The sequence below is a fragment of the Bos mutus genome, chromosome 15 (assembly GCF_027580195.1).
Source record: "Bos mutus isolate GX-2022 chromosome 15, NWIPB_WYAK_1.1, whole genome shotgun sequence".
Lineage (NCBI taxonomy): Eukaryota > Metazoa > Chordata > Mammalia > Artiodactyla > Bovidae > Bos > Bos mutus.
The window spans coordinates 19957411-19980650 of record NC_091631.1 but is presented as its reverse complement, the minus strand read 5'-3'; the positions used below and the strand labels follow the sequence as shown (position 1 = coordinate 19980650).

Genomic DNA, 23240 nt, shown 5'->3' with positions numbered 1-23240 from the left:
AAAATACATTGGGAAAAGGACAGCCTTATCATTTTAATTTTGACACAAGGCAGAATAAATCATTTGTTTTAGTAACAGTTATTGACATTCTTCACAGAAATTAAAAAGTAGGATTTTTGAAAATCAGAGCAATATGTGCTGAAATTCCAAGTCTACTTGGAATTGTGGGACCTATAGAAAGTTACTTGAGCTTTCTGAGCCTCAGCTTTCTCATGTACATAGTATTAGTAGATTTCTAATAAGTAGTTCAGGGGCTTCCCTGGTGGCTCAGTGGTAAACAATTCGCTTGCAACACAGGAGATGCGGACTCAGTCCCTTGGTCAGGAAGATCCTCTGAACAAGGAAATGGCAACCCACTCTAATATTTCTGCCTGGGAAATCCCATGGATGGAGGAGCCTGGTGGGCTACAATCCATGGGGTCGCAAGAGTTGGACACAGCTTAGCAACTAAATAACAATAATACGTATCTCACAGAGTGTAAGAGATTAAATGAGTTAATAAACATAAAATATCAAACACGTCCTGGAGTGCAGTAATATTCAACAATGGTAAAAACTAATATTTCATTAGATTAATAGGGGCTTTTGTGTCCCTGAAAGAAACAATACAGGACCACATTTAAAGTTACAGTTCTTCTGTTTTACATCAGTGCCAATGCAAACAAACACTCTTCCTTCAATTTAAAAAAATAACATATTTTATATGATTATTTTCTTGAATGTGAGCACTTACCACGAGAACACCACCAACGTATTCAAAAGCACAATGAGCTATGCAGCCATACTGAATAGTATAGCCAACAAGTCGAAAGGTTTTTCCCAGAACACCACGAAGCATAGTTCTATGTAGACTCTGCTACCATTGGCCTGATGGTAAATTTCAAAAAGTTTCATGATCAATACTATTTTAAAACACGTAAGAGATAACTCTACTGTAAAATATTTTACAATTACCCAAAGTATAGTAAATGGCTAATATGATTTGTGCAGAAAATCAAAAGTTTACTTTCATTTTTTCTATAAAGATTTTTTTAAAAGGCAAATCATAGCCACTTAATATTCTGATCTACTAAGCAGATTATATTCAAATATTACTGGGTTTAAATATAAATTAGATAACTAGTAGACTCTGAACTTGTCTCTCCCCTTTCATGCCCCGGTTATTTCTTGATATTAAGGCAGATACTTAAAAAAAGATATTAACTCTTTCAAGTATTAATAACAGTTCTTCATACTGTTTCCAGTGATAGAACATCAGTTCTTGTCATAATAGGGTAATAAACAGGAAAAAATCAGAATAAACGTATGAAAAGGCAAGTTTTCAATTACTTCATTTATTAACTTGTGTGATCTTCAATGAATTACTTCATCTCTATGGGCCTTAATAAAATGGAAGTAACAGTATCTCACAGAATGGTTTGAGAATAAAATTCAATTAACATGTCCTAGTGGCTTTGTAAATTGTAGGTACATTCAGTTGTCAGTTATTAATTGCTACTATAACAATGAACTCATGATTATGAAACACCATTAAAAACCAAGTATTTTTAAAAAGCCATATATACTTGACATACTGATATTCATCTAAAATATTCCTAGTATTTGTCCCTTCTTTTGTATTTACCTGCTACAACTACGTTTCAAGCATTTCTGAACTAATGGCCTAATGCTTAGGCCTAGACTTCTAGGCACTATTATCAGATTAAATTTACTAAAACACATCAACAATAATTACATGTAACATTTGCTCAATGCGTAGTATATAAGTCAGGCTTTACAAATTAATCTCTGTGAGACAGATATTATTAGTATTATCATTTTATAGATAAGGAACCTATGAGTAGTCAGCTTACATGCTAAACATCAACAAAACTAGAAACTCAAGAACTTAACCATTATGTTACACTGACTCCCATATCTCTCCCTTGCTCTCATAACCTCTATAGTTTTCTATCACATATTACTCATTTTCATGATTCTTTTTCAAATAGCTTCCATCCTGTCTTCAGATTCCAACCTGATCTTCCTTGATGCTCCTACAAAAACTGACTACTCAACCATACTCCTGTTTACTTAAACTGCCCACCAAACGCTTACTTATACCACTATCCCCGCCTGGAATATACCCATCAGGATACCCATCATGTGTCTAGTTTATAACTCTTCTCTAAATGCTCTCAATAGGCAAGCTGTTGCTTCTTATTTGGGTTCCTAATGTTCATTTTCAATGATTAAGAATACTGTCTCTATAGTTGGTCTGTCAAAGCAGATACCCTGGCTCCAGCATATTTTAGCTGTGTGACGTTCAGGTTATTTGACCTATGCAAATCTCAAGTGCCTTTATCTGTAAAATGGCCTTACTATCACTATCTCAGAGAGTTGAGTCAGGATTACTTGTAATCAGGTATGTAGTTGTGTAGTGAAATAGATCGGAGAAGGCAATGGCACCCCACTCCAGTACTCTTGCCTGGAAAATCCATGGACGGAGGAGCCTGGTGGGCTGCAGTCCATGGGGTCGCTGAGGGTCGGACACAACTGAGCGACTTCACTTTCACTTTTCACTTTCATGCATTGGAGAAGGAAATGGCAACCCACTCCAGTGTTCTTGCCTGGAGAATCCCAGGAATGGCGGAGCCTGGTGGGCTGCCGTCTATGGGGTCACACAGAGTCGGACACGACTGAAGTGACTTAGCAGCAGTGAAATAGATCAATAAATGCTAGTTACTATGTCATTTGCTTGGCAATTAGCATGTACCATATAAGCTCATATAATTAAGCTGCATTTCCAAATGTCTAAGTTTCTGCCTATCTTATGTTTAAATAAAATATATTTGTTTTTTCCTTTTGGATGCACCATGCAATTTACGGGATCTTAGTTTCCTGACCAGGGAGTGAGCTCAAGCCCTAGGCAGGGAAAGCACAGTCCTAGCCACTGGACCTCCAGGGAAGTCACAATAATAGAATTATAGAACCCACAGGATAGGACTATTATTTATCAGTGTTTTATTACTTATTAGTGTTTAGTCACCTATTAAACATAGATTATGTCATCTCCCCTAACAAGTCTTCACTGGGCCACGCCAACAAATGTTACCTATGCTTTGTATCACTTACCTACCTTCAGCACACACTGATTATAATACTTACCGCACTATATTATTTATATCTTTCTCTTATTATATATTTTATTACATACTATGCTTATATGTCGGTGGGCAGTGACTATGCACTATTCATCTTTGAATCCTTGGGGCCTGACTGAATTAATGAATATATATTGAACCCAAATCTCCTATATTTTCCACATCTTTAGTATGATAAAATGGTTATAAAGTTCAAAATGATGATCAGAAGAACATTGAGATTTTTGGTCAACGAGGAGACAGAGTAATGTCATACTCACTGAAAGAAAAAACTATCAGTAACATATTAAAAAGTGTTCTCGTTAAATTTTTTAAGTAACATGAAATATTCCATCTTAGGAATCTGACTTACAGTAATAACTGACATACTTTTAAAAACTAAGGATTTTTAGAATATAATAAGTTAATAAACAGTGATACTTAAGAACACTTCGTAACTAAAGCGAGGCGAAGGATGGAAAGGAGGGAGACTTCTGTCTGCTCAGGGACGCTGCGGGGAGGCGGGAGCGGGGCCCGCCCAGGCGGTCTTTCCAGTGTCGGGGAAAAGGAGAGCGAGAAAGTGGGGAGCGGCGTGAAAAGGGGGTCGGGTGGGAAGGCGGCTCCATGCCGGCCCCTGCCCCGTCGGCCCCTCCAGGCCTCCATCCCCGCCAGGCACCCCGCCCACCACGCGCTCCATCACCAGGGTGGCCCACCCCGCCCCACCCTGTCCCGCGCCCCGTGGCGTCCTCTCTGGCGTCTCTCTTCCGCCCGACCTCCCCGCCACATCACTCGAGAGTGGGTCTGAGGGCTTTGGGAGACCGAGGTTCCTCCCCCTGCCCCCAACGCGCCTTCGCTTCTGGCGCCGGCCACTACTGCCCAGGGTTCGCGGCCGCACAGCGCGGAGCTTCTGGTGCGTCTCGCAGGCTGCACAGCGTGGCGGTGCATGGCTCCGGGGGAGCCGGCCCTGAACCGGTCTGTCGGTCGTCCACTGCTCTGGACCCGGTGCCCGGTCGCCAGGCGCCTCTGCCCGCCCTCCGAACCTCGGGACATTCCCATCTTCTCCAGCGCTCGCTCGCTCTCTCTCTGACTGCAGTGCAGGAGGCCTCGGTTTGATTTCTGGGTCGGGAAGATTCCCCTAGAGAAGGAACTAGCAACCCATTCTAGTATTCTTATCTGGAAAATTCCATGGACAGAGGAGGCCACAGTCCATGGAGTCGCAAGAGTTAGACACGACCGAGCGACAAAAACCACCACCACCACCACAACTAAAGCTCAATTAATTAAAAAAAGATTTAAAAGGAGTAACAATAACAGAATATTGTTTGTAAAGTTAACTAGGTTGTGTAAATACTACTTTGCTCCAATGATAATATTAGGGAAAAAGTAGGGGCACGACTTAGCAACTAAGCTACAAGGGGTAAGTCCTAAGGCTTAGCTGTGAAACTGTGATCTATGAGACAAACCCTAAAAAGTAGTGAAATGGTTATTACATTTAAAAACAAAAACGAGCTTATCTGATGTTACAGACAGCATATATTATCAAACAAAAGGAAACATGAGGCACTCAGCAAGAAGACATTGATAATACAGATATAAGATGAAATTTATAGAGGAAATTAATAGAAATCTACTAAAATTTAAATAATTTGAATTGTGCAACAGATTTTGCTTTTGGCTAAAAAACATCTGCTGCTGCTGCTAAGTCGCTTCAGTCGTGTCCGACTCTGTGCAACCCCATAGACGGCAGCCCACCAGGCTTCCCCGTCCCTGGGATTCTCCAGGCAAGAACACTGGAGTGGGTTGCCATTTAAAATACAAAGATGCTATAACTATACAATGGTTGTGATCTTCTGAGAAGTTCTGTAGTAACTTCCATTCACAAGTAATTGAAGGCATAAAGCCTTTTTTTATTAGTACACAGTAAATGCCCAATTTCAAATACAATGTTTGAGAAGAAACTATCTCATAAAATAATACAATAGATCAGTGATCAGAAGAAAAAAGTTAGCAGACATCATTTCTTCCTTACAGATACTAGCAACAGAATGGAGGCTGAAGTATCTGAAATTATTTTGGATCTTAGTCTCTTAAATAAAAAGAGCTGTTTATAGAGGACTCAGGATCAAGACTAGTTGGTCTTATATTTTAAAAGAGCACTGTTGAGAAATATTGAAACTGAGATTAAGAGCTCACAAATTTATTTAAGAGAAACCTCAAGAGTAGAAAGTAACATTCATGTAGTGTTAGTAGCTCAGTCACATCCAACTCTTTTACGACCCCATGGACTGTAGCCCCCTAGGTTCCTCTGTCCAAGGGATTCCCCAGGCCAATAATACTGGAGTGGGTAGCCATTCCCTTCTTTGGGGGATCTTGTGACCAGGGATCAAACCTGGGTCCTCTGCATTGCAGGCAGACTCTATACCATCTGAGCCACCAGGGAAGCCCAAATTTATGTAAGATATAAATAAATCACACACACTGCTAGGGTTCAACAGCTCTACTGGCAAAAAGAATTAAGACAGGGGTTTCAAACCTCTGGTTAACACAGTGATTTCAAAGGGTCCTTAACTCTTTATGTGCATACATGTGCCAGATATCTTGCTTGTCACTTGGATTTGCTCTCCACCTTTCTCCATACTGCTCTCTGCACTTGGAAAACTGACCTATATGAACTACATCAAGGCACTTCAGTCAAGCTTTGGCTGAACCCCAGCAGGAAGTCAGAGAGAGAAAGGAAGGGTTATCTATTTTCCTGGCTATTTCCTTGGGTATTCTTCTGAGGCTAGTTATGTCTTTTGACCAAAAGTCACTGAATCCCCAAAGGCATAGGAGTCACTTTGAGGGGTCTCCTACCAGCCAAGTTTGAGATTATTTTAAAAAGTAGTAATAGTAATAAATAATATAGTAGACTAAAAATGAAATCTAGTCAGTACTTTTTTTTTTTTTTTAAGTATGTGTTGGGGATAAGGCAAGTTCTTTATAAAAAAAAATAGCAGCTAATAAATACAGCAGGAATAATGAATTTAACACCAATGTAATTCAGGCAAGGGCCATTAATAGATGTTTAAAATAACTGGATGATATCCTTGGATTAGAAGAATTAGTACTACTACAGAGTAATCTATAGATTTAATGTTATCCCTATCAAATTACCCATAACATTTTCAAAGAACTAGTACAAATAATCCTAAAATTTATATGTAACCACAAAGACCCAGAATTGCCAAAGCAATCCTGAGGAAAAAGAACAAAGCTGGAGGCACAACACCCCCAGACTTCCGACAATACTACAAAGATAAAGTAATTAAAACAGCATGGAACTGGCACAAAAACAGACATACGGATCAATAGAGAGTCCAGAAATAAACCCACAAACCTACAGTCAATTAATTTTCAACAAAGGAGGCAAGAATATACAATAGAGAAAAGACAGCCTCTTAAATAACTGGACAACTACATTTAAAAGAAGGAAATTAGAATGGTCTTTAACAACATACACAAAAAAACAAAATGGATTAAAGATCTAAATGTAAGACCAGATACTATAAAACTCCTAGAAGAAAATATAGACAGAATACTCTGATATAAATCACAGCAATAATTTTTTAATCTGTCTCCTAGAATAATGGAAATAAAAGCAAAATTAAACAAGTTAAACTTGAAGTTACTGCACAGCAAAGAAAACCACAAAAAAAGACAACCTACAGAACGGGAGAAAATATTTGCAAATGATGTTACCTACAAGGGATTAATTTCCAAAATATATACAATGAGCTCATATAGCTCATATAAAAACAAATGACCCAATCAAAAAACGGGCAGAAGACTTAAATAGACATTTCTCCAAAGAAGAAATACAGTAGGCCAACAGGCACATGAAAGTATGTTCAACATCGCTAATTATTAGAGAAATAAAAATCAAAACTACAATGACATATCACCTCACACCAGTCAGAATGGCCATCATTACAAAGTCTACAAATAATAAATGCTGAAGAGGGTGTAGAAAAATGGGACCCTCCTACACTGTTGGTGGGAATGTAAGTTGGTACAGTCACTATGGAGAATAGTATGTAAGTTCCTTAAAAAACTAAAAACAGAGTCACCATATGGTTGGCTGAGTGCCGAGGAATAATGATTTTGAAATGGGTTGGGAGAAAACTCTTCAGAGTCCCTTAGACTGCAAGATCAAACCAGTCAATACTAAAGGAAATCAATCCTGAATATTCACTGGAGGGACTGATGCTGAGGCTGAAGCTGCAATACTCTGGCCACCTGACGCAAAGAGTCAGCTCATTGGAAAAGACCCTGATGCTAGGAAAGATTGAAGGCAGGAGAAAAAGGGGACGACAGAGGACAAGATGGTTGGATGCCATCACCGACTCAACAGACACGAGTCTGAGCAAGCTCCAGGAGACGGTGAAGGACAGGGAAGTCTGGCATGCTGAAGTCCATGGGGTCGCAAAGAGTTGAACATGACTGAGTGACTGCAATTCCAGTCCTGAGCATGTATACAGAGTAAACTCTAATTCAGAAAGATATATGCACCCCAATGTTCATAGCAGCAATATTTACAATACCCAAGACATGGAAGCAACCTAAGTGTCCATCAACAGATGAATGGATGAAGATGTGGTACATGTATACAATGGAATATTACCCAGACATAAAAAAGAATGAAACATTGCCATTTGCAGCAACAGAGATGGACCTATATATTATAAGTAAAGTAAGTCAGAAAGAGAAAGACAAAACCATGATATCACTTATATGTGGAATCTTAAAAAAAAATGACAGAGATGAACTTATTTACAAAATAGAAATAGACTCACAGACATAGAAAAGAAACTAATGGTTACCAAAGGGGAAAAGGTGGGAAGGATAAATTAGGAGCTTTGGACTAAAAGATACACACTACTTTATGTAAAACAGATAAACAACAAGGCTCTACTGTATAGCAAAGGGAACTATATTCAGTATCATATAATATACCATAATGGAACAGAATCTGAGTAAGAACAGATAGATAGATAACTGAATCACATTGCTGTACACAAGGAACAAGCACAACATTATAAATCAGCTGTAGCTCAATTTTTAAAATACTGAGTAAAAGGCTGTTGGTAAACAGGATAGGTACAAAATATTAAAGTAAATAATTTATTATTTACAAAGGGAACAGAATACTTTTACATGGAGAGATCAAGTAAATATTATCTTAACTATGTGATCCAATTTAGCTGCATACATAAAGGTAAAAACTGATATGGAGCTTCTTGACAATCTTATCATCATTGTACTATTCTTGTCAAAAATGTATAACCTAAATCTAATTATAAACAATCAGATACATCCATACCGTAATTAGGTCGATTAGGACATGGATATCTCAGAGTGAGGGATTCAATTATTCTACCTACCACATCAAAATACCAACCCACTAAACTAGTAGTTTTCAAAGTATGGTCCCCAGATGAGCAGGAGGGGCATCAAAGCAACTTGTTTGAACTGCAAATTCTTGGGCCAAACTCAAGATTTAAGTAATCAGAAATTCTGGGAGTATTGTTCAACAATTTGTGTTTTAACAAGTTCTCCAGGTGATTCTGAAGCAAAATTTGAGAACTATTGCTATAAGCTCCCAGGATGGCCAAAGGCATTTATCCTTGAGCAGCTTTGCTCAGCTAGTCATTTATTACTGGGTGCTGTATAAATGTATAAATATTACCATATTTCATGTGTGCTGTGAAAAAAGTTGGGAAGCTTTGGCATACAGAATTTTACTCTCCTAAGAAATAGAATTTGTTGCTTTTTATTCCCTATCATATTTACATTCAAAAAAAAAAAAAAAAAACTTGAGTTAGATAAATTAGGAGTTTGGGATTGACATATACACACCACTGTATATAAAACAGGTAAACCAGAACCTATTGTACAGCACAGATAACTATATTCAGTATCTTACAATAACCTATAATGGAAAAGAATCTGAGAAAGTACGTACGTATAAATGAATCACTTTGCTATACACTTGAAACTAACACATGGTAAATTAACTATGCTGCTGCTACTGCTGCTAAGTCGCTTCAGTCGTGTCTGACTCTTTGCAACCCCATAGATGGCAGCCCACCAGGTTCCCCCGTCCCTGGGATTCTCCAGGCAAGAACACTGGAGTGGGTTGCCATTTCCTTCTCCAATACATGAAAGTGAAAAGTTAAAGTGAAGTTGCTCAGTCGTGTCCAACTCTCTGCAACCCCATGGACTGCAGCCTACCAGGCTCCTCCATCCATGGGATTTTCCAGGCAAGAGTACTGGAGTGGGGTGCCATTGCCTTCTCCAATACTTCAATTAAAAACTGAGTTATTGATGTAGAGAATCAATTTCTTTAATGGGGAGCCTACGTACTCTAACAGAGAATTACTAGAAAAGCTAGAAAAAAAAAAGGAAAATTTAAAATTGTGACCTTGTCACATAATACAGGAAAAGATATGATGATACTTCTTTCAGAAAACCTTTAAGAGACTTCTGATTAAAATACAGCAAAACTCCACATAATGCTGGTATAAGAAAGCAAAGTTGTTGTCTACTTTCAACAGATAACTGCATTATAGACTTAAAATGTCTTCTTCCTATAACATAAAGTTAGAAAACATTATGTTAGATGTAGGTCATAATGGCTTCTTTCCATACACATAAAAATCCTCAAATACCAACCAAAATAACTAATAGCAATAGCCACAAATACTTAAATAGTAGTTCTTGCATGCCAAGAACATGCAAGAACATGTTCTGTTCTGAACAAGCACTGTTCTAACTACATTATTAACTCATTTAATTCTTACAATAACTCTATGAGAACTTAAGTATCTGAGGGACAGAAAAGTGAACAAACTATTCAAAATCACATAGCTCATACACAGCAGAGCCAGAATTCAAAATGAGGATGTTGGGGTCTAAAATCCACTACTATATGCCTCTCAATAAAAATCAAAGAAATTTATAAGAAACTATAAAATAGGCATGGGAGAGAGGTTGGACTGGTTAAAACTAGCTAAAGGGGGCTTCCCTGGGGCTCAGTCAGTAAAGAATCTGCCTGCAATACAAGAGACATTGGTTCGGTCCCTAGGTTGGGAAGATCCCCTGGAGAAGGAAATGACAACCCACTCCCGTATTCTTCCCTGGGAAATAAAGTGCATATGCAAATATATATCTCAAACTAGCTAAAAAGATGGAGCAGATTGAACTCCAGAATATGAAAAAGAAGTAGACATTTCTCCATCCTTAGAAGTTTCAGGGAATAGAGGTACAAGTCTAAGATCCTGATTTACGACTAAGCATTGAAGAAGCCTTTTTGGGTATTTCAGAATACGCAAAGGCACACAAAAAAAATCCACCTGATTGTTCAGGTGTTGAATTCCTTTGAAAGAGAAAGTATTCTGTTTCAGAAAAAGAAAAAAAAAAAGTAAAGTGTCAGGGTTACTTGAGAATATCAGTTTACAGAAATTCATTCATTTTAAAGTATAACCAAAGAAGTGATTAATGTACTTTTTTTGATAAACAGAACAGTTAGTGAATATATGAGCATTTAAAGGATTCACATTAAGAAAAAGGTGAGAAGAGAGTAGATGTGAAGCAGAAGACAAATCGCAACATTAAGAGTTTTGCTACATTTACCTTCATTTGGATAAGAAAAAACAGCAGACTTAAACATTCCTGACACCTCTGTGATTTCTAAAGTTCAAAGATATCTAGGCAAAATACACTTTTAGCATACAATTATATATGTTTGTGTATATATACACGCATATAAATAAAGTAGCTGAAAGACATATGTCCACTTCAGACTGAATGGAAGTTACTGTGACAAGGAGAGAAGAACAAAGACTCATTAAGACATAGATGGTGAGTGGTGTACCCTATTCAATAGCTAAATACTTCACTCTCACACAGCAGCCTCTCTATCAAAATAACTCAAATTCCTGACGTTTCAAAATCACCTTCAAGGCTGCTCATCAATTGTTCAAATCTATAATGTTCAATCTACTGTAAGACTTGTGCAGAGGGCATTTTTTATTTTCTAGAACTGCACATTCAAGGAGCACTTATCCCCGTAATCAATGAAGATTATATTTAAATCTATTTATTTTGACTCATTCTCAAGAGGAAATAAGTGACATCACTTTAAGGTTTAAAGCAGTGAAAACTGATTTAAATATGACTGCAGCATCAAAATAATTCAAGAACCTAATTTAAAACCCAAACTTAGAAGAATTCCAAACTTCCAGGTTCCTATCATGGAGCTAATGAATAACAATCTATGGGAGCAAGGCTACAGAATTAGTAGTTTTAATAAGCTCCCAGAAAATCCAGTAAAGGACTCTGTGCTTCATTTGAAACCACCGAGACATACTCACCATTTTCAGAAACTTGACAACATTTAACCATTCATTAATTTTAAACTAATTGCTACCTTTGGGATAATTCTATAAATTTTCATCATCAAACTTTATAATGCTAACATTTCAATGATTTGAAAAATCCAATATTATTTTCTGAAATTCACTCTTTTATGTACATACATACACACACACACACAATCAAAACTCATTTTATGTTTATAAAGTGTTAAGTAGTTGACACTTTTAATATAATCAAGTATCAGCCTCCAAACAGTTAAATACCAAAGCCACCCCATTCACTCACCAATAATTCCCCAATGGCTATATAATTCATCTATTTCAGAACACTATACAAGTTACAATAGTTACAATAACAATATTGTACAATATTGTTACAATAACAATATACAACAACAATACAAGTTGTACAAACAATAGTTGAAGGATATTCATTCAAATGGAAGAAATATCATTTAGCATTATTATAGGCTAGCTGTTGTGTACCAGCCTACAGTTCATATATGGTCCTTTGGAGAAAATACTAAGGCTCACACATTACCAATAAAGAAAAAATGTTCATCATCTCTTAAATAATCAAGAAATCCTAAGATTTCTCATCCTGTTCTTTATTATGACTTAATTAGTAAAATTTTCTTCATTTTTCCCATCCTACATCCCTTTTTCTTATCTCCAAAATAACTCCCTTAACTTTCACTGACATCATTATGAGTTACTTGTACAATAAATTATTAGTTGTAGCTTTTAACAAGTCAACTTTCTTATAATCAATAAGGTATTAAATTCAAGTAATCCATACCTGTTTGAAAAAATGTATATTACTGAAAAGATCCTATATGCTTATAACGAATTTAATTAAGTGAGGTTATTTGGGACTTTCCAAAGGAGATAATCATTTCTAATCAAATAAAAATAATGTTTAGAACAGGGAAGTAAAAAACACTAACTCTCAAATGTCACTCAGTAAACAGCTGAAAAGCAGAAAAGTAAACAGTGAAAATGTTTAATAAAATTTTGAGATAAATTTTATTTTGAAAGGAAAGCTATGCTTTTGAAATAATTATATAATACTATTAACTACCATAGAAAGTTACTCTGAGAAATACACTACCTGACAAAATAAATTGAAATTACACATAAGTCAAATACTATATATTTAAAATACAAATAATTATATTATGATGATAAGAAAAAGATTTTAGTTCACTTATTTCATGAATAGGTCTTTTCAGTGTAGTATAATTTTACATAAACAGCTTTTCAAATAGTAAAAATACAAATAGAAGACTATAAAAGTCCTTTATAAACTACCACAATGCAGGTCAGTAGAAATATTATTAAGCTTTCTCATTCATTCATTTTAAATGTGAAAACAAATGAAGATACAAGAGCTTAGAACCAGTTAAAATTCATTAGAATGATAAGTTTGCTAGGTAGGTTTGACCAATGATCACTATATAAATTTATTAAAATTTATTATTGATTTTTTAGACAAAGACCTCATACAGAGAAAAGTGTACTATATGTTAACAGAGGCTATAAGTATAACAATATTTTATGTAAAATGGATGACTATATTTCAGTTATAATTTCAAAACATTTTACTCACCTACATTTAGTTAAGACTTTACGTTTGAAAATATTAAAATTAAGGTTTTATAATCCATTTTTTCAAATATAAAACTAATAAATCAAGAACTACAGTAAGATAAAAATCAAGTGCTGTGAACAAATATTTTAAAAGTAAGTACTCCAGGATCATAACACTGACAACACTAATTATCTTTTCTAGTCTTGGCAGTTATGTTGCATACTGTTTGGGTGACTGATGGGATAATTTCACTTCATTTTCTCTCAGTTTATTCTGGACTGTGTAAGAGAAGAATATTAAAATAATTAACACCTCTAAACAAAGTACTTGATAAAGTTTTTGGTTGAAATAAAATGCTTTAAAAAAAAAGTCAATTAACTAATACATGATTCTAAAGCAAGTAAATCCCCATCTGCTAAAGGAAAACACTAAGAATTTCTGATTTTAAAAAACAGTCATTCAGTATTAACTATTTTAAGACCTTTACCTTAGATCATACACTTTCAAAAGAGCCCTTTTTCTATCAGCAAATTGAGCCACCATTTCCTTAATTATCAAAAGTATGTTGATATATTTTGATATCATTAAACATTTTATTCACTAAAAACATTTAATTCAGCAGGAATTGAAGCAGTCACAAAAAAAGGTAAAACATATGACAAATTACTCCCATTCCTTATACCTATGAACAGTTGGATTTATTAATAATGGCCTTCTATCTAAAAGGACACCAATGTATATAAATTAATATTTAATCTCAAATATAAGCCTTTATCAATAGCAAATACATTATGTCACCAAACTGGAAAAAGCATAAAAGACACTATGAATCAACTCATATTTATAGTCTATATGTCTTACATAATTTATGAGTCATATAGATTATAATAAGGCAACATATTCTAAATAATAAAAAAGCATATTCTTTGCCTTGATCACCTGATTTTTTTGCTGTTGTTGTTTATAAAATTAATTACAGTTAGCAGGAAAGAAATCGCTTTGAGCTTCATGAATGACATCCAAGAGATGGGAAAGGATTAGTTCTCAGTTGCTGCCAGTTATAGCGCCAGGTGGCTTTTTCTGCAGTGAAGGTGTTACCGATAATCCCATTACACTGGTACTAAATCTTGCAGACATCAAAATTATCACCAAGGTTCCTTTTCATCCCATCCTTTCCAAATGACTGGAAGTCGCTTCACCTGAAAGAAGTCAAATCCACATGCAGCTGCTATTTTAGCAGGCAGCAAACTCCCTGAGAATGCCAGTTGTGATTCAATTTTGCTGTGCTGGTGGCCCCCTATTCCCTGTCCAATAATACATCTGTTAAAAAAATCCTACAGCTACAAATCAAGTTTAATCCTACCAGGGACCTCATGTTGGTCTTGTCTTCCAAAAAGGCAGCAGGTTCTGTTGTCTATCTGCTGGCGTCCAGGGAATACCCTTCAAATCCCAGCCCTACTTAGAAGAATAAGCTAAGGATCACAAAACATGACCTCAAAAACCCTGATATGACTATATTCTGACCCAGAGGCATTCATTCTAGGTGAAGATTAGAACTTTGCATAATAAGATTACACAGCAAGTGAATGATATCAAGGGACTATCCATATGCAGCCGCCTGGTTTTCTATAGACAGCCTGTGCTCTGCAATATGCAGTGCAGACGAAAAAAATCTTGGTCTTTCTAGCTGAAATAAAATAGATTCACATAAATTAGTTGGCCATTTCCAGATTCCTAAATCCCCTATTACATCTTTTATTGACAGCTCCTGTGAGGATAGCACAAATGTTATTCCTTTTTATTCTGTGCTTCTATAACAATCATGCTCTGTAATTGAAATGTACATAGATTATGGCTAGAAATTAACATCTTGTTTGCTGTAATCTTGGATTACAATTGACTGTGTACATAATAAAATTAGGAAATCAATGGATGGATTTATCATCTCCAAGAAACTAGAGGTATTGTTTAAAGAATAGTTTAACATTTTATGCCAACACTTTAAATGCATAAGTCACAAACAGAAGTCAATAAAAATTTAAGTGAGTAAAAGAATACAACAGGCACCAGCCAATATCTACATGATGGTTAGATTGCACAAAAATTAGCTCATTTCTTTAAAAATTTAGAAAATGTGAATTATTCAGAAGTTTCACAAACAGGATTTTCTCCCTAAACCATACATGAACAAGAAGGTCCACGCCACATAATAAGGTCTCTACTTTGTTATAAAGTAGGTACAATAGCAGCAGTATTTTATATAAATCATCTTGATTATTTTACACTTTAAAATATTTGAACCAATACAAATCAACTGTAATTGAGACTTTTAGAATTCTTAACTGTATACCTTTAAAGTACTCAGTGAAATAACCTCTCTTTATATTTGCATATACACAGAGCCTTTATTAATAAAATGCATGGAATCCTAGAGCTATTTAGAAAACAGTATTTTTATGCTCGGCTTTTTTCTTCCAAGAAATTTAAAGCTATACTAACTTTAAGCAAACATACATGAAAAGAGAGATTCATATTTGTTCACATAAATAACTATCCAGAAAAATTCTAAGAATGTGAGAAGTTCTCAACTTTATTAAAAAAAAAAAGAAAGTATCAATATTTGTTTTGGAATTCTTGTAAAATTAAGCTCCTCAGTATACTTGAAATATGACTTATTTGATAAATTTGATCTGCCCACAAGTGTTGAGAAACATATCACATCCACTAAGTTGGCCATTATTATTTCCTTATCATCACAATACCTGTAAGCATATCTACATAATATCTGATAAAAACTCAGGTGGCATAATTCTGATTTTGTCTATGAATCATGCACCAATATCATCAGCACCAGAGCAACAAAAAAAACTGTAAGTGATTTCAATTTTACAGCGCATGAATACTCTTTGATTACCTTCATTAGGATAGTACAGAAAAACAATGAAGAATGTAAAAAATACACATTATACATTTCTGTTATGATTTTTATAAATAATACTGTAGAGCTACAGTATTCAACAAGGTAGCCACTAGCTACATAAGGCTATCAAGTACTTGAGACATGACTAGTCCTAATTGAGATGTAAGTATAAAATACACACTGGACTGTGAAGATAGTACAAAAAAAGAATAAAATATTTTGCATTAATTTACATGTTGAAAAGATAAGATTTTGAATTTAATGGGTTAAATAATATATATATGACTTGCATTATATTTCTATTAAACAGCACTGCTTTAGCAGACCATTTCCAATACTATATTCCTAAACTAACTGAAATTGTACTATTAATAAAAACATTAAAACAGAGGATTATTTGGAAAAACAAACATTCCAATATCAAATCTGATAGAAAAGCTTAGTACAGAAAAACAAAATCCTGTCATTTTAGCCTCTTTCTCATATTTCTAGCTTAAGGGTAATAAGGGAAAACAAGGGACCAGCCAAATTGATAACCAACATATACCAAAATGAATGATGTTTTATAGTTACAAAAATGCTTTAGTACAATAAACTCAGGTTTTTTAGAAAAACTACATCTTGGGCAATTTCCTAAAAGACTAGTAAGGTACATGTGTTACCCCTCATTGAGTCCAATAGACAGAAACTTCAAAAGAGTCTGGATCTAGAAAGGGCCATGATTTTTGCCTAAGATGCTACATTTATTCATATTCAAATTTTAAAACTATATTTAAGAGTAATAACTATAATAGAGATATGAAGCATTTAGTGTATTCAGAGTTTCAGCAAAACTTAAAAGATCAATTTTACAAACCACTATAAAGCTACTTTTTCATTAGTCTTCTCATCATTTCACCAATGTAGGTAAAGAAAAAAAAAAAGGATTAACAAAAAAGGTTTTACAGAAACAGGGTAAACTGTACATAGCTGAAATATAAAACATATACCTAATTTAATTCAAGAAAGTTAATGGCTGATTTAGTATGACCACAGACAACTGATATGATACAATTAAAATACAAAGTCTAACTCTGTCACACACTGGAATATTATTTCAATATAAACACAGTATGTACGGTATTAATTTAAAAGTTGCTTTTTCATAATTATTCCTTCATAACATATATCTAAAAGCACTAAGACTAAAGATGAAATGTGAGTATCAATTAATAAGATGGATAAAATCTAAAGAAACTGCTCATGACTTAACCATACCACTTTTTCCTATCCTTTATTTAAATTCTTTTATGGATACAAGTATCACAATGACATAGACACACAAAAAAACCCCAAAATAACAACAATAACAAACTTTCTAGTCATCAATATATGAGTGCAATGATATTCAGTCTAAGTTAATCCCCAGACATCCAAATTCATGAATAAAAATTCATCAGTTTTAAATACACTGAGCCTATTAAGCAAGAACAAAAGCATATGCACAAAAGAGCTTTTAATATATTTCAAAGCCCACAAGAGCCATGGTCTCATTAAAATTATAAATTACACAAACATGGAATGAAGATTCAAACTGCAGTGCAGCTAAGCAGATTACAGAAAAGCCCGCGTTCCATATGATAACACACCATGGCCCTCCCAGATGGGGGCTTGGAACAAAAAGGCCATCACCACAGCTAGGGAAAACCTCCTTGTGATCTCTGGTTTCTGTTCAGCAGATGACAGCCAAATAATATGTTGATTATTCTGTTTGTGCTGCTAAGCTTGTAAGATGGAATAAAAGCGATATGATCTATTGTGAACCCAATGCTAATGTGTTGCTCCACTCATAAATAATATGCTGAATTTATTTTGAAAATATCTTTTATCTGAATTTCAGTTTTTAAATGCATGAATTAAAATAAAAGCCAGGATAAAATTATATTTAATGTGTTGCTTTAAACTAAAAAATGTAGATGACAAGTGAAAAATATCTAAGTGCTTAGCTAACAGTCAAGTATAATCACCTTTCTTTATTAATAATTTCAGCACTGTGATCAGAGACAAAATACATTTTCAAGCAGGCAATTATATCTTATGAAATATAAATGTAAAATTAAATAATACAATAATCATTAAGCTAATAATAAACATTATTGACAATAAAAAAACTAAAATACCAGGGTATATAGAAATACTCTGCTGCAATGTAAATAATAGCACATAGAACAAATATCTAAAATATTTTTGAATAATAAACATATCACTGAAGGCCTTGTGAATGTTATAACTTGTATACAAATGAATGCTCACAAAAAAAAAACCTACTTAAGATCAAAATGATGAAAAAGAGGCCTATGAAAATATTTTTCAAATGTAATAGTATTTATATTGCTTTGGTGACAAAAGTTAATACCTATTTTTTCTCAATTAAGTATCCTAAACTTTAAGAGAGTAAAGACTATACCCAATGAGGTACCTAGAATTATGTCTGTAAACACATCACAAAATTTAACGGATAAACATTTTTAAGAAAGATAGAATTGTTAAAAATATTAAAAATCATAAAATTTGCCAAGCTCAGAAATTCTTCACTGAATTTTCTAGTGAACTTTACTTAAAGACAATGAAGTACATTATAGGTACAGGTGGGGGGCTTCCTAGGTGGCTCAGTGGTAAAGAAGCAGTTCAAATGCAGGAGATATGGGATCAATTCCTGGGTCAGGAAGATCCCCTGAGGAAGATATGGCAGCCCACTCCAGTATTCTTGCATGGAAAATTCCATGGACAGAGGACCTGGCCAGCTACAATCCATAGGGTCGCAAAGAGTCTGAAGCAACTGACCATGCACGCAAGGTAAACATATAGATTACATACTACTTTCTTAAGGGAGTATTCTGTAGAAGGTACATGATCATGTTGATTTATAAAAGTGCACTTTCTTTTTCTGTCTAGAGACACAGACTAAGTTTAAAAAGACAAGCAAAACTGCCTAACATGAAAATATAGTCTGAAATTACTGATGCAAATGATAAAATTACAACACCCTTTTTTTTAGAGAAAAACACAGAACATCCTTGGAGTAGACAATCACTTCTTAAGACACAAAAAGCACTAAACATAAATGACAAACTAGATTACTTTAAAGTCATTAACTTGTTCATCAAAAGCACTATTAATAGATTGAAAAGGCAAATCTCAGGGCTGGGGAAATATTTGCAATATCTGTACAAAGAAGGACTCATATTCTGAATATATAAACAACTCCCCAAAAAATCAAAGAAAAAAACAGATAGCTCAACAAAAAAGTGGGCAAAGAAGTTAACAGGTACTTTACAAAAGAGAATAATCCAACAGTCAATATACATATGAAAATGTGTTCAGCTTCATTAATCATCAGGAAACTAGAAATTAAACGACGTAAGCCTTAGTACTTTATATCCATTAGAATTGAAGGATGAAGAAGATGGGAAAAATGAGGTGTGAGCAAAGACACAGAGCAACTTAAACTGTCACATGAATGTAAACTAGCACAACCATTTCAGAAAACTGGCGATTTTGATTCAAGTTGGAAATAAACATAGTTATGATCCAGTAATTTTGCTGCTAGACGTCTGCTCAAAAGAAACATGCAAATATATCGATCAAGAGATATGTATTAGAAAGAATATATTTAACATTATATAGAAATCACCCAAATGTCCATTAACAGAATAGATTCAAAAATAGTTGTGATATAGTCACAAAGGAATGCAGTAATGAAACTGAACAGACTATAACTACACGCAACAATGTAGATGAATCCCAAGATACAAGCTTTAGCAAAGGAACTAAACATAAAAAACTATACTGTATAATTCTATATATAAAATACAAAAGCAAAACTTATAATCTATGATGTGAAAAGTCAGGTAGTGGTTATCCTTGTGCAGGGAGGGAAACAGAGGATAGAAGAGAGCATAAAGGTGTCTTCTAGAGTGCTAATAATGTTCATTTTGGTATCTCGGTGGTTACATGATTGTTTTGGCTTCTGAAAAATTCATTGAGCCATCCACTTATAATATGTGCACTTTTCCATATATACTCCTTTTCTTTAAAAAGGCCATTTTGCACATAAATACAGATACACAAAGGGAGTCAAAATCATTATCATAAGAAATTTAGGAAGAAGCAATGGATATAGAGGGCCTTCCCAGATGGCTCAGTGAGATTCTTCATTGCTACTAATGTAGGCGACATGGGTTCTATCTCTAAGTTGGGAAGATCCACTGGAGAAGGAAACGGCAACTCACTCCAGTATTCTTGTCTGGAAAATCCCACAGACAGAGGAGCCTGACGGGCTATAGTCCATGGGGTCACAAGAGTCAGACGTAACTTAGCGACCAAACAACGACATGTATATAATCTAAAGATGAAACGAAAGGTTCATATACTACTTATCTGAAAGATCAAATCTGCAAACCATAAGATAAGTTCCTGAACTCATAAACGGAGAAGCAACAGCCACTTACCCTATTATCTTCCCTCAATTCCCAAACTAAAATACCATATTTTCAGAGATAACGGGCCTCTGTGTCAGGAGTAGCTACAGGTGCTGCTGCTATTATAACAGTGCTTCTAAAATTGTCTCAGGACTGAAAATTGCCCTCATGTGAGAAACTAAAGTATGACAGAAGATAAGGCAAGTATAAAGAATATGTAGGCCATTTTCCCCTGTGCTCTCAAATTTCATAAGCTTTTATTATGAAACCTTATTAGCTAATTTAATGGGAATCTTTTGAAAACATTCATTTTACTTTTCAGTGAAATTAAAATTCTTTAATATCAATATCCTACAAGTTAAGTGAAAATTCATGATAATTTGACAATAAATTAAGCTATTACTGTTGTTGTTTATTCGTTATTGTCTGACTCTGCAACCCCGTGGACTGCAGCACACCAGGCTTATTATTTCCACTTAAATACTTTCCCTCACTTCTATACTGGAATTAACACATGACTTAGAGCACTGTTTTTCCCTTATTGAAAAGATACTTTAAGAAGTCAGCTAAAAGAGATAACCTAAAGATTATATAGCTCATATTTCATTTGTATAATAAATATTTATTCAGTGCTAACTATATCCCAGGCTTCCCTGGGGCCAAAGGGTAAAGAATCCACCCGCAATGCAAGAGAGGCATGCAGAAGATACGGGTTTGATCCCTGGGTCAGGGAGATTCCCTGAAGAAGGAAATGGCAATGCACTCCCCAATTCTTGCCTGGAAAATCCCATAGATAGCAGAGCCTGGTGGGCTACAGTCCATGGGGTTGCAAAAGAGTCAGACACAATTTAGCAACAAAACAACAACCAACTATATCCCAGACTCTGGGGAAAAATGAATAAAACTGGCTAATTTTATGGAAAATACAACAGGTTTATCCCTTTCTCTCTCATTTGATTAACAAAACAAAATTATTTTTAACTAATAACATATTCACATATCCAAAAACAATCTAAAAGATATATAGTAAAAGTCCCAACTAGTTTGTTTTCCTTATTCATCAACATATAAGATTTAGAATTTGTATAGATGTCCAGATTTTCTTTACGCAAATATAAGCAATTATGAATATTGATTTCATTCCTTACTTCTTTTATACAAAAAATAGTTTACTACACACTCTGAACACTGCTTCCCAGGTAGTGCTGGGGTAAAGAATCTGCCTGCCAACGCAAGAGACATGGGTTCAATCCCTGGGTCAGGAAGATCCTCTGGAGGAGGAAATGGCAACCCACTCCAGTATTCTTGCCTGGGAAATACCATGGACAAAGGAGCCCGGCAAGCTACATGACCTGTCCACGGGGTCACAAAGAGTTGACATGACTAAGCGACTGAGTACTGTTTGAGCACTGCTTTTTTCAAGTAACAGTGTTCTGAATCTTCATACAGAGAACATACTTTCTATTTTTAAAGCTGTAGAGTATTTCATTGTACAGCTATGGCAGAGTTCATTTAACCACTGTGACCCCATGGACTGTACCCTCCTGACAGGCATTAGGCATGCTTCCATCTGTTGCTACTTCAAAGGAAGCTCTAATGAAAACGTTTATGCATATGTCATTTTATAAGTATTAATACGTAAGTATATCTGTAACAAATTCCCAGAATTGGTTCTGAAACAAATGTGTAAATGCACAGGTCTTTTTCTACAAATTGCTAATTTTTCTTTTATGGGGGCTATGTCATTTTGCTTCCATCACATATACATTTCAGATGTATCCCAGAAGAAGCTAGTCCTCAAAGATGTTCTCATTGGAAAAAACTGTATGAAGCTCTTTGCTTCTTTTCTTATGCACATGTAAAATTTGCTGACTTAATTTTCGAATTGAAAAAAAATCTCATTGATGTAGGAAATCATAATATTAACACCTAACATGCTTTCTTCCTCAAATTCCCTTCATTTAAAAATAAATATACACATCCACTCCAAATTTTTCCTTTAAATTCACATTCAATAATCTATAATTGGGGAAGCAGTCAAACATGCATTTCCCTTTTAAAAGAATGTTTTCCTGAAGCACTTCAAAGTTTTTAGGAAACCAAATCTATGTTACTTCTATATTTTCATTTACAAAACTATCATTTCAAAGGTGGTTTAATTTTTATGACTGCCATTTTCAACAGACAGTGTTACATAACATACTGTTTTTATTTCAAACCCTATCCTATCAAATATTTCATAATTAAAAACAGCCACTTGAGTTCACTGGACTTCCTATTTAAGGAATTCTTAAGAGAGGAGGGTTCAGTTCCTGGATGGGGAAGATCCCCTGGAGCAGGAAATGGCAATCTGCTCCGGTATTCTTGCCTGACAAATTCCATGGATAGAGGAGCCTCATGGGCTATAGTCCACAGCATTGCAAAGAATCAGACACAACTGAGTACGCGCACACGCACACACACACACACACACACACACACACACATAAGTAAATCCAGTTTCAATATTACTGCTTTGTAAGAAAATATGTACGCGATAATTCTTATTCCACGAATAAGAATATAACAGTATTGATACATGGAAATCTATGTTGTATTTCAATCATCCATAAATCAGTTGTAAGATAATCTCAGTCCCCTGGAACAAAGTGACAAGACTAGTTGCTGATCCCAAAGTAAATTTTAAAAAGCACACATTCTATGCCCTTAATCAGCACATGGGGCAGAACTATA

The 23240-nt window shown here is 34.9% G+C and overlaps 1 protein-coding gene across 14 annotated transcripts in view; it reads right to left on the bottom strand.

Moving 5' to 3' along the window:
* The window catches only part of IMMP1L (inner mitochondrial membrane peptidase subunit 1), a 478402-nt gene that overhangs the window by 35214 nt on the left and 419948 nt on the right, over positions 1-23240 (bottom strand). For 12 of the 14 annotated variants that reach the window (XR_011467019.1, XR_011467020.1, XM_070383620.1 and 9 more), the window contains one exon: positions 734-867. The exons of the other annotated variants lie outside the window; for them this stretch is intronic. Coding sequence is in view for 10 of the 12 variants with exons in the window: in XM_070383620.1 (XP_070239721.1) it covers positions 734-838 (105 nt within the window). In the remaining 2 variants the exon portion in view is untranslated. The remainder of the gene's footprint in view (positions 1-733; positions 868-23240) is intronic. 14 annotated transcript variants of the gene reach the window in all.